General features: G+C 34.3%; 3 protein-coding genes across 3 annotated transcripts in view; all 3 read left to right on the top strand.

Annotated features, from left to right (window-relative positions):
* The window catches only part of LOC149412683 (uncharacterized), a 356728-nt gene that overhangs the window by 246834 nt on the left and 92367 nt on the right, over positions 1-17527 (top strand). The gene's annotated exons all lie outside the window — the stretch shown is intronic.
* On the top strand, positions 3882-5019 carry LOC149412693 (uncharacterized). Its single transcript, XM_089645181.1, has 2 exons — positions 3882-3945; positions 4463-5019. Exons 1-2 carry the CDS (start codon positions 3934-3936, stop codon positions 4889-4891), a joined length of 441 nt encoding a protein of 146 aa, XP_089501307.1. The 5' UTR covers positions 3882-3933; the 3' UTR covers positions 4892-5019.
* Positions 9756-10897, top strand: LOC149412692 (uncharacterized). The gene is made up of 2 exons (XM_089645061.1): positions 9756-9828; positions 10330-10897. The coding sequence occupies exons 1-2, from the start codon at positions 9817-9819 to the stop codon at positions 10756-10758; spliced, it is 441 nt and encodes a 146-aa protein (XP_089501187.1). The 5' UTR covers positions 9756-9816; the 3' UTR covers positions 10759-10897.

Below are 17527 nucleotides of genomic sequence, written 5' to 3'. Positions count from 1 at the left end.
TATAAATAGGGGAAAAATATATACATAAGAATATTATTTTACAAATAGAGATATGAAAGAAATGCGCAATATCCTTATAAGAATTTACAAATTATTTTTGAAAAAATTTAGAGGGTAAAACAAAAATATATATATATAAATAGATAAACAATGTTAAACAGAAATAAAAAAATATATATATATATATATATATATATTTAAACGAAGTATGTCTAAGTTGTTTACTTTGAACTTTGTAGGAAAACAGTCTTCATTTTTCTACTAAAAGTAGTGCGTGTATCAAAAAATAAGTCAGAGTCCTTGAGGTTTTGATTCTGATTAAGTGATTCGCACATTCTTCTGATTGGATCCCTGACACCAGCATTTGTACGATTCCTGCTAATGTGGAATAAGTCGTTAAGCCTTGTTACTCTGGGTGGTACTTTGAAGTTTATTAATTTCAGTAAGTCGGGACAGTCAATAACGTTGTTACAGATTTTATACAGAGTCATGAGATCAAGGTATGTTCGCCGGTTAGATAGAGTGGAGACGTTATAACTCGAGAGCATATTTATGTACCCGCGTTTGGGTGTGCTAATTCTGTAATTGAGGCATCGCAAAAATTTCTTTTGAATACTTTCAATATTTTCTTTATAGATATCGTAAAGTGGATTCTATGTGGAGGTGCAGTATTCAAGTTGAGAACGGACCAGAGTGTGGTAAAGAAGAAGATATTTTTCAGGTTTTCGAAATTCTCGGCTGTTTCTGATGACAAATCCTAGCATGCTGTAAGCTTTATTCACAATATTATCAATGTGCGCATCGAATTGGAGTTTGGAATCAAAAAGTACGCCTAGATCTCTTATACAGTAAACGCGCTCGAGTAAATAATTACCAATACAATAATTGTGTTTGATAGCGTTGTGATTTTTAGTAAAACTTATTTGTTTACATTTATTGTAACTTAGGTAAATTTTGTTTTCATTGCAAAACGTTTCGAACCTTACTAAGACGCTTTGTATGAGCAGACAATCGTTTAAATTCCGAACAATGGCAAATATTTTTATGTCATCAGCGTACAAAAGATATAAACAATGCACTAAACATTTAGTAACAGTGTTAATAAAAAGAATAAACAAGAGCAGACCCAGGATTGACCCCTGTGGCACGCCAGAAGTAACTGGTTCCCATGTAGAAGTGTGTCCTCGTAATGATACGGCTTGTCTTTTCGTTAAATATGAGATAAACCAACGTAATAAATTTCCTCTAATTCCGTTGTACATAATTTTTTTAATAAGAATAAGGTGGTCTACCTCGTCGAAAGCTTTTTTGAAATCGCAATATATTGTATCTACCTGGTGGCCTCGATCCATGCTAGTAAATAAGAAATTTGAGTAAATAAGTAAATAACTCATGGTAGATTTGCCTTTTACAAACCCGTGTTGTTGTTCAGTAATTTTGTCAGCAAGCTGAGGATATATATTGTCATGGACAAGTCTTTCCAATAGTTTAGGGATCGCCGAGAGAATGGATATTGGCCTATAGTTTTCCACTCTTTGACGCGAGTCACCCTTGTGGACCGGTATAATATAGGCCAACTTCCACCTATCAGGGAAAACCCCATCACTCAGGAATTTATTAAATATTATGGTAAGCGGCACACACAGTGACGACGCAGCAGATCTAAGGAAAAACGCCGGTATTCCATCGTGACATCGTAGGTAGTGGTTTCGTATACTGCACAGTGTTGTTTTGGAAAATCAATAATATCTTAGTTCAATTTCACAATATATATACTATGCGTTCAATGTATAATATATGAACAACATAACCATACGTGTAATTTCTTTAAAAATATAAAATTAGGGGTTTTTGTCTCATTTTCACAAGCACGCTAAACAAATTTCAAAAGTAAAAATAGACATCAAAAACTAACTGTTTGGTAAATTAACTAGGTCTTCTGATAACTTTTACTACAGATAAACCTACAAATGAACATGCAACATGTAAAATAAAGTTTTTTCTAGGCATTTTTTCTAATATCGGATAAAAGAGGACCTGCTCCTTTTTAGTACCAATTTTCGTAAAGTTTAAGATGGCGTACATAGTTTAACGTTTCGTCTGTCATTGTTTTACATGACTATATTAAGTACAAAAAATATGTTATATATGTACAAAAGACTATAATATGGGCACCAAGCATTTTCAAAATATGTACCTCTCTCTGGGAATAACATACTTCAATAACCTATTGATAATTGTCGAAGATGTTCATTTTCAGCTTAAATTGAAAAATTACCACTACAATCAGAAAAGCATATTACAGTTTTTTTTTTCAAATCATCTTTTTCTGTTTTTGATAAATCGTTGCATTTTTCTTATTTGTACCAAACACAAGAACCGTATCTCTTTGTGGAGAGGAGAAGCGATTATTTACTTTATAATTCACTGTGATAATGTAATAATTATTATAAAAATTCGTACATAAGGAAATTATCAAAAATAAATATTATTGTTCGGTATTGTTAATTTCACATGTAATCCCAATTGTCTATAGGAAATCATAAGTATGAATATAATAATAAAAGGCTTGTTCTAGTTAGGTTAAAATTCTAAGGTTGAAAAGATACATTGTAAAGAAACAATAATAAAAAATAATCATCCGTGTAAAGCAGAGGTTTCCAAAGTGGTCTTTATGGACCCCAAGGGTCAATATCGGCATGCTGGGGGTCTATGTCAGCGAGATTTTTTTTTTAAATTGGGGTACATACCAGCAAACCCCCATTTACCTCAAGTCAAAATTTAGGAGTTCCGTAAATGACACAATAAACCTAACACAAATATAATAGACTGAGAAATTACTTATTCGATATTTGTAATTTCATATTTCGTAAAGTTGTTAATTGAGGTACATAAATAGAGTCTACGTTCGTTTTCTCGTCAGAATTAATAAATTCAAGCAAAACATTGCACATTGGAAGCCGCGAATTTTCCTAGTTCCCCAAAATGTTTTTGAAAAACGTCCAGGGTAATAATGACGTTCAACATTTAAATACTTCACACAGACTTCAAAACTTAGTTTGAGGACATTTTGACTATGGAGATGCTAAGTTGAAGAATCCGATATCATGTGGCAAGAATAACTGACCGGAATAAGCACTGACAAAGAACTAAAGGGGCAGTTCTCTAGGGCTAGCTACATAAAGAAATTTCCGTTGCTTATCCTTCTTCATTTTCATTTGGTATAATACCTCACAAGGGTGCCCCTGTCTGCACAATGCAAAGACAGAGTCAATATACCGCCACCCGGTTGTTGAGCAGGCAAGGGAAGGGAATACTTGTACTAAAAAAATAAACGATTATCACATGGAACGTTAATAGTTTTAGAAAAATTCAATATTCGGCAGGTAAGGGGTCTACGAAAAAAAAAATTGTTAAGTGGTCTACGGGCAAAAAAGTTTGGGAACCTCTGGTGTAAAGCAAAGAGGGTTCCGGTCAGTGGCTGAGTTGGCATCATGTTTGGATCCCAACAGAGCGTCATGAGTTCAATTCCTCGGCTGGCTAAGTCTTCCATCACGACACAAATAACATTATCCGCTATCTCAGGTGACAGTAGTAGATTTTCAAATATTGTCAGGTTATTCGAAACCCGTCAATGTATATCTCTCACTTAAAAAAATGCTGCATTCGCCGACTAGTGTGTCCGCATTAGTTATACAAGCATCGTTAGGTAATATTGTTAGAAGGATGTAGTATTGAAGCAAAACACTTGGCGACCTCGCTCCTCAATGGGTTGTTTACGTAGCAATACACTAGTGTTGTAGTGGACATTTCCGTTAGTTCTCTCCCCACCCCTCTCGTATCGTAATAGAAGAATGATATAAAGCTTGAAACTTGCCTTGACTAGACACAAGCAGTTTTCTTTTCCGAAAAGGCTAACGTACCACAAGCAAAATGAACCCAATCGTAAGAATTTTTCAAAGTACTAATATTACTGTAAATAGTAGATATCGCGTCCAAAACAGCATGTTTTCATGTTTTTCTAAATAAATACTAAATTATCCTCTGAAATCAAAAGATTTTTAAGTAGTCACTTAAATACAATTAAATGTTTTAACATTATTTGTTAACATTTTTAAATTTCAAATATAAGTTCTTGTACAATTTGTTCAATGAAACGTCATTATCTCAATGACAATTCTTTTTTCAGTAGGTACGATAATATTTAATAAATGCTGATAGAAACCGTTAAAATAAACACGACGAATTCGCATTTGAAGATAGAATCTAAGGAAAAGTAACGTGAGAACAAATTTTCAGACTGACCAAATGCAAAACGGTCGAGTTAAAATAGGACTTTGCTACCCTCAGTCAACTAACCACACGTAAAAATCTATTCGAAACATATTTATAATGGTTGTATTTGTACATTATCCAACAACCCTGCAAGAAATCTATGTAACCTTTGAATATTTGTTTTCAGTTCATCGCTACCTTCCTGTGCATGGGCGCCCTGGTGTCCGGAAACCCCCTGCTGCTGAACAACGGCCAGTGGAGGGGAGAAGGTCTGCTGGAGAGCCAGGACTGGGCTGGTAAGGCCTGGGGAGGCCCGAGAGTGTGGGCTGCCGGCGCCGGTGTCCTGGGAGCCCCCCTGGGCTCATGGGGACTAGGAGGACGTCTTGTTGCCAACTCTGGACTGGGATGGGCCAACCAGCTGGGTGGTGCCGCATGGAACAACGCTGGACTCGGCTGGGCTTCTCCCCTCAACTCTTGGGCCCATGGAGGTGCTCCGATTGGTATTGATGGACGTGTTGTCGACACCCCTGCAGTGGCCATCGCTAAGGCTGAACACGCAGCCGCTAAGATCAACACCGTAGTCGAGTCTTCTTTGATCAACCACGGAGCGTGGTAACTTTATATCTGATTCCTTACAGACGACGGTGATACTATATTATATTTAAATATACTATGATTTATTTTGTTATCCATGCAGTTTTTCTTCTTTAAATTTAAACAATAAAAAAATCTTTACATAATAAAGCGCTTCTTTTGTATCATCGACTTTCCTCATAAATTTGATTTCACAGGTTCATACTTTTCTTGCCCATGACAGCAAAATTTATAATTTATTTCGAATAAGATTGAGGGTAAGCATTTGAGCAGAAACTATTTTTTGCATTTTTTGAAAATCATATACCCGGTATTTCTATAATTTATATTAATGATGTTCGGCGTTGGAGTTTTGGATGTCAAATTGGACTAATATGATAATCGCATTAAAAAAAAAATTGACATAAAAAAGTGCAATCGCACAAGATTCCATACCGTCTGAGGCCAGTGAGACTATGGCATACCCCATCGGGGTATGAGGGGAATGTATGGAGAGGAAGGAAATGAAGAGAAGGGAAGGTAAGGGTAGTACCTGGATATTCAGATCTGGTCAACAAACACATCCAAAGCCATTTCAAGAAACTTTTCAATTCTGAATGGTGGTCATACTCTAGGGAGAGTATGTTACACTCTGTAAGGTGCTGCAAATGAAATAGTTTTCTCTTAAAAATATCATATTGTAGGTAGGTACGTCATTGTTTGTGTGGATTCTCATTGCAAATAACCGCCCAACCCCTCACATCAACCCTAGCTGTCCAATTCTTGCTGATTTTCTACATATTTAATTGAAAAAAACAAAAAACTCAAAAATGTCACCCGCGACCAAATATTTGTAATTCCAATAATGTCAGGAATCACTGGTTAAAGTAAGTCTGGTTAAAGAAAGTCTGGTTAAAGCAAACTACGAATTAGGAACGGAAACTAAAAACACTTTTCCACTTAATAATCACTTATGATAATATATTTTCATATTTATATAATAACATTTAGATATAACAAGGACATGGACTTGATAACAGGTTATTAATAATATTTTTGGGTTAGGAAGAAAAAATACACCAATTAAATTATTTTTACATCATATGCACTATGTGTTTGTCGACATTAAAAAAAGTTGTTAGGTCAGGTTAGGTTAGGTTGGGATATTTTAAGGGTTGACATATTTATTTAGAGTACCAACATTGCATGCATGAGTGCCGTAAATTAATAACAAACAATTATCCTGCACGTACGAATCAACGCAATCTTTTTTTAATGTGAATACCGCACAAGTGTCCCAACTGACTATGACGGCCGGCATAGTCCAGTGGTAACGCATTGGACTGCCATTCCGAAGGTCGCGGGTTCGAACCCGGCGTGCGCAAATAAATTTTGTTTGATTAATTTGTGTTATTTCACAATTAATTAATTAAAATAATATATAGTATATTTGCGGCACGTTCCAGAGTGGAAGATACTACCAGTATCGCCCTGGTGTAAGACCACCATTCAGAATTGAAACGTTGCTCCAAATGGCTTTAGCCGTGTTTAGTGACTAGATCTGAATAGCCAGGTACTTCCCCACCTTCCTCTTTCCCTTCCCCACTTACCTTTAGCCTCACAACATCCCCCAATTGGGGATACCATAGTATCACTGGCTCGAGACGGGAGCAGTTGGGACTCTTGTGAGGTATTCACTACAAAAAAAAAAAAAAAAACTGCTTCCAATCGTGTGGAGCCAGTTATGGCATTCCCGATTCGGGTATATTGTGAGGCTGAATGTAGTGGGGAGAGGAGGTGGCTGTTCAGATCTGGTCACCGAACACGGCTAAAGCCATTTCAAGCAACTTTTTAACTCTGAATGGTGGTCTTTCACCAGGGCGATACTGAGAGTATCTTACACGCGTGCCGCAAGTACACTATTAATTATTTTTAATCAATATATTTGAGAAATAACACAAATTACTCAAATTTGAACCCGCGATCTTCGGTTCGCTAGTCGAGTGCCTTACCCTTCGACAAGGGAGGTCGTCAAATCTACCCCCGTTATTCATATTTAATTAGAAAATTATGTTTATTATAATGCGTACCGATATTTCATGGATACTTAAGTTTCGTTGTTTATTGTTTTCAAGTCTAATTTGTTTTAATTTTACGATATTTAAAAAAAAAAATTTATTTATAAAAAAATTCTGCTGTGAAATTGCCATTGCGCGAAACAGTTGTATCGTCTTTTTGAGGCACTATAAATTAATATCAAATAATTATGCAGCAGAACTTTTTTATAAATCTTTTTTTTATATTGATTAATTGACTACATAACAAAAAAACAAAGAAAAAACAAAAATCTTAGAAGTTAATAGAAAATAGTCTTTCGCTTGAACCCATTTGTATTTTGTAAGCATAGGATTGAAAAAAAAAGTTATTTTAATATAGATACAAATAACACCTAATTAATATCCAAAACACAAAAAAAGCGATGTCAATTCCATTCAATTTAATTCAATTCTATTTATTCATTTCAAAAACATTACAAAATTGTTAATCTCAGTGCGTTTTTAAAATATTTTTGTAATAAGAATTTTTAGATTAATAATATTAACAGTATGTATAACAACTATACCAGTAATAATAGAGCTTGCCTTTTAAAGGAAGCTTCATTGATGCTAAAAATGTCGATATTCGAATTGATTCTGTTCAACAGCAAGATTACTCTCCCCACAGGCATGACCATTGGCAAGGTAGTTCTGCAGACCGGGAGATAAAATAGTCTAAGTGACGTCGGTGACTAATAGTCGGTGACGTAGATAACCATCGGGAACATAAAAATGAATGCTCTCCATGATGACCGAGTTTTCAAACCATCCACGAATCAGTCTAAAGAAATGTGTAGCAATGCGCACATCTCTCCTGACCCGTGGTTAGTTACCCGAGCCATACTCCCTCATGTAGAGAATTCTCAAGAATTTCTTCTGAACTCTCTCCAAGATGAGAGAATACTTAACCTGGTGTGGACTCCAAATCACCGACCCACTTTCAAGTCTACTCCTTACTAAGGAATTAAATAAAACTATAAGCACCCGGTTATCTCTAAAATTCCTTGCAGTGCTTAGAACAAAACCCAGAATTCTCAGTGAAGTGCTACATGCCGTTTCAATATGAGCATGAAATGTCCGCCTGCTATCAAACATGATTCCAAGATCCTTCATTGTCGAGACACGTTTTAAACTTCGGGCGTCCATTGTATACCGGTAATACCAGGTATGACTCGCCCTAGTGAATGACAAAATTAAACATTTAGAAACATTAAAAACAATCCGATTTATTTTACTCCGTGTCAAAACAAGGAACATTGTTATTGTGAGAGTTTTACGGATATGTTATCTAGATAATCAAAATTAGTGATGCAATTACAAAGATTGTTGCACTGGCGAAATTTTTAAGCTATTAATGTTACTATTATTGTATTAGTTATAATTATAAGTGGATTAATTTACTTTCGTTTTTTTCGATTCACAATGTTCTTTCGGAAAATCAATAATTTCGTATCATCTTTTTTCGATTTGGGTGAAATCTGGAAATATTGAGAGCGGTACGTAGACGAAATCATTATTTTGTTTTTATAATACTAATGGTTTTTTATATGTATTTAAATTAGTAAAATTTTCACAAGCAAGCTGAACAAATTTCAAATGGAAGAACATAATATAAAAGAAATAACTTTTTTTTGTAATTTTAGAAGTCGTTCATTACCTTTTATTTGTTCCTAAAGTCCTGGGAAGACCCAACACGCATCGAGCATGTCTAATAACGGAGGCAATGAAAATAAAAAAAAATTAAAAAACAATTAATTTTAATGGGGTTGGCGTAGGTGAGCCCATCTCTTTAAAGAATTGGTTATCCGGTACTTGACAGCTACACCAAAACTTTTCTTCAAAAAGCAGATTAATTAAATTAAATATTATACTAAAGTACTGGCCGTAAGAGGATTAACGCGTGGAAACAGCTACACTTCTTTATACCTAAACCCTCATCTGTCCTCGTGATCACTATAACGTCCGAACCGTTGGCCAAAGGAGGAAAAGGAAGACTGCATGAAAAAGCGAAAAATAATCACGATAATATTTGGCCGTGAAAAGTTCAAATTATATTGATTTCTAAAAAAATGTTCACTATTTTAAACAGTTTTATTTTTAATAAATACTCATACCAAAGAAAAACCCTCTGATGATTGTTTGGAGATAAATTTATAATACAATATATTCGAGGGTAAAGTGCACTAACTTCGGGAGGTGATTCTACAAGATTTTACAAATATAAAAGATGCATACATTTTTTATAAATTTTAAGGTACCTGTGATCAGGTTAAAAAATTGAATGGTTTGTATGCAAAAAGTTTTCTATGGGAAAATATTTCCCTAAAAAGTAAGAAAAACTTACTAGCAGAATTAAAAAATATATAAAGCACTAATGATAACGACATTGTTTTGATAAAATATTTCAACCCAAATTTTTAGTAATGTCGTTTTTCAATGGTTTCATGTATAAAATTCTTCATTTAGAGTACAATATGCTAATATATTTTTTTTGATTCAGGCCATTTTTGTACTAATAGCAAATTTAATGTTTTTACGTACTTTAACCCCGGACACTCGTATATGAACGATAAAAACAGAAAACATAGCGTTCAATGCTTATATGATAGATAAACTATTAAGTTTGTCCGCTTTAGAACTAGCATAAGTAGGTACTATTGTTAGAAGGATGTAGTATTGAAGTAAAATACTTGATGACCTTGCTCCTCAATGGGTTGTTTACGAAGCAATAAACAACAGTTCTAGTGGACATTTCCGTTACTCTCCCCACCCTTCTAGTGTCATACTAGAAGAATGATATAAAGCTTGGAACTTGCATCGACTAGACACAAGCAGTTTTCTTCTCCGAAAAGGCTAACGTACCACAAGCAAAATGAACCCAATCGTAAGAATTTTTTGATAGTACAAATATTTCTGTGAAAAGTAGATATCACGTCCAAAAAAGTATGTTTTCATGTTTTTCTAAATCAATATTAAATTTTCCTCTGAAATCATTAGATTTGTAAGTAGGCACTTACATAGAATTAAAAATAATAATTAATTAATTAAAATTATAAGTTCTCTACAATTTGTTCAATAAAACGTCACTATATCAATGACAATTATTGTTTCAGTAGGTACGATAATATTCAATAAATGCTGATAAAAACGTCCAAATAAACACGACGATTTCGCATTTGAAGATAGAATCTTCACTGAACCATTAAAACGGTTACCATCTTAAAACGAAAAAGTAACGTAAGAACAAATTTTCAGACTGACCAAATTCAAAACGGTCGAGTTAAAACAGGATTTTGCTACGCTCAGTCGATAAGCTACATGACAAAAGCTATTCGAAACATATTTATAATAGTTGTGTTATTTGATAATGAATATTTACTTTCAGTTCATCGCTACCTTCCTGTGCATGGGCGCCCTGGTGTCCGGAAACCCCCTGCTGCTGAACAACGGACAGTGGAGGGGAGAAGGTCTGCTGGAGAGCCAGGACTGGGCTGGTAAGGCCTGGGGAGGCCCGGGAGTGTGGGCTGCCGGTGCCGGTGTCCTGGGAGCTCCCCTGGGCTCATGGGGACTAGGAGGACGTCTTGTTGCCAACTCTGGACTGGGATGGGCCAACCAACTGGGTGGTGCCGCATGGAACAACGCTGGACTCGGCTGGGCCTCTCCCCTCAACTCATGGGCCCATGGAAGCGCTCCCATTGGAATTGATGGACGTGTTGTGGACACCCCTGCAGTGGCCATCGCTAAGGCAGAACACGCAGCCGCTAAGATCAACACAGTAGTAGAGTCTTCTTTGATTAACCACGGAGCGTGGTAACATTTCCGCCCAATCCCTAACAGACTATAATTTATAAAGCAAAAAATATCCTTTCCATCGTTGCATTACTATGCTTTCATTGTTATCCTTACAATTTTCCGCAAAATTAAAACAAACAATTAAAAAAATCTATTAATAATGCATATCTTTCATTGACTTTTGGTTATAAGCTGCTATTATTGTATTATGAACGTTTTTTTTCAAACTTTTATTTGTCTTTACTGGGTTACTATGTTCCCTCATTATACCTTTTTTGCTTTACTTTTTATATTTTTAACTTGATTTTATATCTTTTTATCATCTATACGTAAAGAATGGTCTCTTTGGGTTTATCTTTAAGCAAATCCATAGTTTTATTCCGAAAATTGTGAAATTTTCCATTATTGGCCTTAAATACAAGCAAAATGTCACTATCTACATTATAATCGGCTAAAGAGAATAAATTATGTCACTCTAAATTCCTAAAGTTACTTATCAAATAGCTAATTTGTTTATAGCAACATCGCATAAGAGTCCCAACTGCTCCCAGCTTGGAGCAAGTGAGACTATGCATCCCCTATAATAAAGGTATGTTGTGAAGCTGAAGGTAGTAGGGAGTGGAATGAAATAGGCAAATGAAAGGTGGGGAAGTACCTGGCTATTCAGATCTGGACACCAAACATGGCCAAAGCCATTTCAAGCAACGTTTCAATTCTGAATGGTGGTTTTACACCAGGGCGATACTGAGATTATCTTCCACTCTGGAACGTGCCGCAAATACATTATATATTATTTATAATTTAAATTGCCGGATTCATTAAATAATACAAGTATCAATATTAGCAGAAAAATATGTCCCAGGTAAAGGTTTTTTTAACATCGTCTAATATTTAACACGGTTTAAAAATACCTTACCCGAAAAATAACTGCAAAGAAAATGTTTTAACAATGGTTGATGCAAAATATCTTTTAGATAATCTAGTACCTATTTATATTTTGAAAAATATGCTGTTGTATGGCTAACTTTACACTGTACAAACTAAGACCTCTGATAGGTCTAGTTTTTAGATCATAGATGATAAAAGTAAACTAAGATTAGTGTTTTGAAGGCTTTACACTTATGTTTACTAAAGGTGTTGTTTTCGAAAAAAATAATTTATTTTTTTGAATAAGTTAATGAGTAAAACCTATTATATATTTAAATTGAAAAAAATATTAGCGATTCTTGAACGAAAATTTTAAAATAAAAAATCAGAAAAATATTCGATGGCATCTAGGAATTGAACCAGGATTTCAACATTGCTAGGGCTTTGCTCTACCACTAAGCTAATCCGACCCTTTCCCCTTCGGTCATACTTAACTGTATCACACTTTGGATAAGAACTAGCAACTTTATCTTTATTTACTGCATATTTTTATTGGCTGCTACATACGATTGCAAGATTCTTCCGGAACTAAATACAATCTAGATAGTGTATTGGGTAAATATATCAATTTTAATTAAATGTGTGACATGTATTGACTTTTACACAAGGTAAAGCAAAGCCCTGGCAATGCTGTTATGAACCCAGGACCATCGCCTTACCGGGGCACCGCTCTATGGGACTCTATATCCTTTGGTCATATTTAACTGTATAAATAAGAATTTCCAACATTATTTTCTGCTATCTTTATCTTCTATTAACTGAAAGCAATCTAGACAGTGTCTTAAATAAATTTATCCTATTTTTATTTTAAAGTGCGACATTTATTTACTTTTCTGCAAGTTTAGGATGAATATTTATTTTTTGGAATAACTCGGTAAGTAAAACCCTAAATTGAAATATTTATTTATTGAAGACAACATTATTGCTGGTGGACTAGCAATTAAAGGTGCGAAAGCACCACTTGCGAGATCCAAGCCGGCCGCAGGAGTAGCAGCTTGCCACACTAAAATACATATTGAAAGGTGGGTCAAATTAAGTCAAGTGAAGTAGAGTAATGGGAAAGGGCACCTGGAATGAGGCAATCCAAAGTACCCATAAACGGACCAGACCCGAGGGAAACTAGACAACCACTCATAATGGACAGCAACTCACTGAGGGAACTGGTAGGACTACTAACAGGACACTGCCATCTCAGGAGACACATGCAGTTGTTGAGAGTGGAAAACACCAATAGATGCAGGAAATGTGAAGAGGATGAAGATACTCCAATTCACCTATGGTGCCAATGTCCCGCTCTGTTGGGAACAAGGTTCAGATATCTGGGAAGACACATTGTAGAACCAGAAGACATAGCCACATATCAGACCGGTCGGTGGCCGAGTTGACATCGCGTTTGGGTCCCATCCAGGCGTAGTGTGTTCAATTCTTTGGCTGGTTAAGTCCTCCATCACAACACAAACAACATTTTTAGCTTAGTGTGGTGGTAGTAGGAGATTTTCAAATATTGTCAGGTTATTCGTATTCAGGGAATGTTTGTCTTTCTTTTTAAAAGAAATATTTTTTTTAAATCCAATAACAACCCTGGTGAATTTTATTAAAGGGACCGGATTACTGTTAAAGGAAAGAGGTAAAATGGGAGATAGCACAATGGGCCCATTGCCTAAGTGTTCACGGGAACCTTACGTCAACCTCTTTAAAAAAGAAAACAATATCAGCGACTTTTAAACAAAAATATAAAACATAAAAAAGAAGACAATATTAGCGACTTTTAAACGAAAATATAAAATACCAAAAAGCTACGGTTAGATGCGACCAAACAACAGTTCATAAATTAATTAAATTAAATACCAAATGATATTATTGAATATATAAAAGAAAAACATAAAATTAAAATGAAGTTATACGTCCTTCAAATTAAACTTGATAATAATGGTAAAAAAAACAACTTTTTTGTTTTTTTTTTTAAATCCTGTAAAATATCGAAGAATAATTGCATAAGTTAAAAAATAACTGAAAATAAAAATATTATTATTTTTTCTTCAGTTGAACCCGTGGTTTTTATGTCTTACTGTGACTGTTTGAAGAGATTACAATTATTTCTGTTAGGTGTTATGAGTACGTATTCAAAATTATCCAATGATGTAAGGAAATAATTTTTTTTTTTTTGCTTTTACAAACGCAATACACTCTCGATAAGTCAAAGGGTAAAAAAATGAGTTATAAATTAAGAAAAAAGTTCTCTTTTGTAAGCAATGAAACTATTTCTATACCCAAATATACATTATTGTTTTTTAGTATCCTGTTAGATTTATGTGTTCGTCAAATCTTATCGAAGGTCATCTTTAAAAATAATCGACAATAAAACCGTTATTATCGACGGAAGTTCCTTGTTTTCGAAGTAGATTATTCCTTTTATATTAATCGGATATCATTATAACTTTTTTGTTTTGCCTTTTCAATACCTTTTAGTTTATTCCGTTGATTAAAATTCTTTCATATGTCTGTACATTTGTTCTGTAATTACTTTTCGATTCATTTGTTTGAATATCTATTTTGATTATTTCATTCAATACGCCAGGGAAAACATAATATACTTTTTTTATGTTTTACCTTCGTTTCATAATGGGAACTGTACAATTTGTATTGAATTTTTCGAAAGAGGTTGCTCAATGTACAATATGTTCTTCAAAATCCACCTTGTTATTTTTTTATTAACGCCCTAGTGGGCTTTTACATCACTAATAGGTAAATTGAAAACAACGGCATAGCATAAATAATAAAAAAAGGAATAAATAAATTAATAAAAAATAATTTAAAAGATATTGTGAAAACTTATACGCAAGCATAAAATTTAGATTTTTTAATATTAACACCATGTCATCTTTTGGGATGCTGTGTGGAGAGTCTTTTTTAAGGAAAGGAACGAGAGAAAGTTCTGGGAAGGTGAACGGTATGAGAGTTGGGTAGGAATATAGAGATCAGTGTGCCCTGGAGTGACGGAAATATGAATATATCACTCTCACTGTCGCGCAACGCGATTTGTCAAAACCAGTTGGAGAGGTCAAAGGGTCTACCCAACCGATTAACCGTTTTTTTACATACATTAAAAGGTGCTGAACTGATTTGGATTTTAACGTCAAAATTTAAAACGGAAACATCATCTACATCTGTTAGTTTACTGCCCAGTCTAAGTACTCTCCATTACGGAATTGAAGACGAAGTTATAATGTTGTGAAATAATAAGATATTCGTCTAATCTACGTGCATTATTTTTCTATGCAAATCTTATAAATATCTAAATCGGGCTTTATTTTAAGATTATCCAATGATTCTCACAATATCTACACTATCAAAACATCGTATATGTCACTAGTAAGGAGTAATATGGTGTATAATTCCACAGTTTGGTCTCCAAATTATGAAGTTCATTCACACACCATTGTGATTCCAAAATAAATTCTTAAGATATGTATATTTGAGAATGGGTATTCCTAGAGAATGCCTAAATTACGACTACCTTATTTGTTCATTAAATTTATTTAAATTATCCGAGCGAAGAATAATTTTCGATTTAATGTGTTTGTTTAAAATTATCAATTCGTCATTGAATACCCCTGAATTGCTTTATTTAATTTCGTTCCATCTTCTGGCAGGAAAGTAACATGACAGTACCTATCATACTATTGTAGCAATTCTTCTACAACTATGAGACAATTCAAAATTTGGGAAATATACTCCGATGTTGTAGATATATTTAGCTCCACAATATTCCAATATAAGTTCGCATCAATGCATTTTATGACTACAAATATAACTATTTCATTTGGTGAAATGTAAATCATTATAGACCAAGCAGAGTTAAGACTCTGGAGGCGCAAAATGTGTTTGATCGATTTATAGTATCGAATGTTGAAACGATATTTATTTTATGTACTTAAGTATTAAATTTGTGCGTTATTTTAACTGTATTATGTTTTTAAAAGCCCTACGGGCGTTTGGTTGATAAATGCCTTCAAATGTTACAAGTTATTTATTAATTTTCCTGAAATCGACTCGATTCCAGCATCTTTCCACTGTGACAACCATAGCACTAAGCACTAATTTTTCGTTGGCACGATTTTACCAAACTGCCAATAGGTACAGACATTTTCGACAGTTCAAAACCTTTCCGCTCTGCATTACAATAAACATAATTATGAATGTATATACTTGCATTTATGTAATTTCAAGTATCTACTGTTATTTTAATAATGTTTAATTAAATAATGTTCCTACCAAATAATCAAATAAACACACTCGCAAACTAACAAACAACTCATCAAATAACACAGATACAAACAAACACACCAGTAAACAACCCGACAAACAAACAAATGTTTAGCTAAAAAACTACCATTCATGCAAGCACTGCTCCAACGAACCTAATAAAATTACTGACGATGTAAGTACCTGAATAATGTATCATAACTGTTCTGATTTCTGAATTCCGCCAGAACTGCGCATAGAACTTGGGCGGGACTGTATCTGTGATCTATTTATGCACTCTATTGTCAATTGCCTCATTTGCATTGTGCACGGCCTTAGATTGCAGATCCGGACTTGTCTTGCCAGGATTAAATTACAAAATACTTTAATGAGGACTTGTCATAATAATTGTTAAGTAGGTGTTAGTTATTCTTGAGGTATTGTTTGGGAGACATTTGGAGATCTGTTATGTTTTACATGTACACTATGTACAGTTACCGACAGAGTAATAAACAAGTAGTTCTGTGAACAGAAGACCGTACATAGACAAAATGGGGTTTCTAATTTACTCTAATTTAACAAATAAAAACCAAAGTTTCTTCTGAAGTGATTTCTAAGTAGGTACTTAAATACCTACCTACATAATTATATATCATTTTATTTAAATCTGAAACGGCATAATATTCCCAATTGCTCCCAAACGTCTGAAGCCAGTGAGACTAAAACATCCCCAATGGAGGTATGTTATGAAGCTCAAAGTAGTAGGGAGGGGAATAAATAGACAATTGGAAGGTGGGGAAGTACTTGACTATTCAGATCTGGTCACCAAACACGTCCAAAGCCATTTCAAGCAACTTTTCGATTCTGAATGGTGGTCTAACACCAGGGTGATACTGATAGTATTTTCCACTCTAGAACGTGCCGCAAATATATTAAACATTATTTTTAAATGAGTAAATTGTGAAACAAATTAACCCAATTTTCTTGGACACGCCGGGATTTGAACCCGCGACCACTGTCGCTAGTCGAGAACCTTACCTCTCGACCACAGAGGCCGTCTTAGTACAGCTGGATCTGGGCAGTTGGAACTCTTGTGCGGTATTTATCTAAATTCGTACATCACTTAAAAGCAATTGAAATAATATACGCGTACATTTTTTGTTATTTATAAATGATGTATAGCTAAATGTAAATACGTGAACGCGAATTCCTTAACGTTTTGCCCTTTATTTCTAATTGCTAACATATTAACTCCATTTACGTGTCAATCATATTCGCTTAAATGCATAACTAAGGACGGGTTGTTTCGGAGAATTTGAACAATTCTTCAAATTTCAAAGTTAATTTTCAGGTTCTGTGAAAGATTTTTTCAAGTTCTGTTTTTATTTCAGTTCTGTCAAGCAACTACCCTATGCTGATATAATAACAGAACTTGAATAGGACTTTCAAAGAACCCGGAAATCAACATTGAAATATGATGAATTGTTCAAATCCTCCGAAACAACCCGTCCTAATTGTCAGAGATTATTGTCAGCTTATAATAATTGATAATAAACATGTATACGTGCAAATTTCCATTTATAATGTGTTACGTTTGGCATTCATTTACATTATTTGAA

Source organism: Hesperophylax consimilis, chromosome 22 (assembly GCF_061612785.1).
Source record: "Hesperophylax consimilis isolate HC1 chromosome 22, BYU_Hcon_1.0, whole genome shotgun sequence".
Classification (NCBI taxonomy): Eukaryota; Metazoa; Arthropoda; class Insecta; order Trichoptera; family Limnephilidae; genus Hesperophylax; species Hesperophylax consimilis.
The sequence above is the reverse complement of the archived record's forward strand: the minus strand, read 5'-3'. Positions and strand labels throughout refer to the sequence as shown.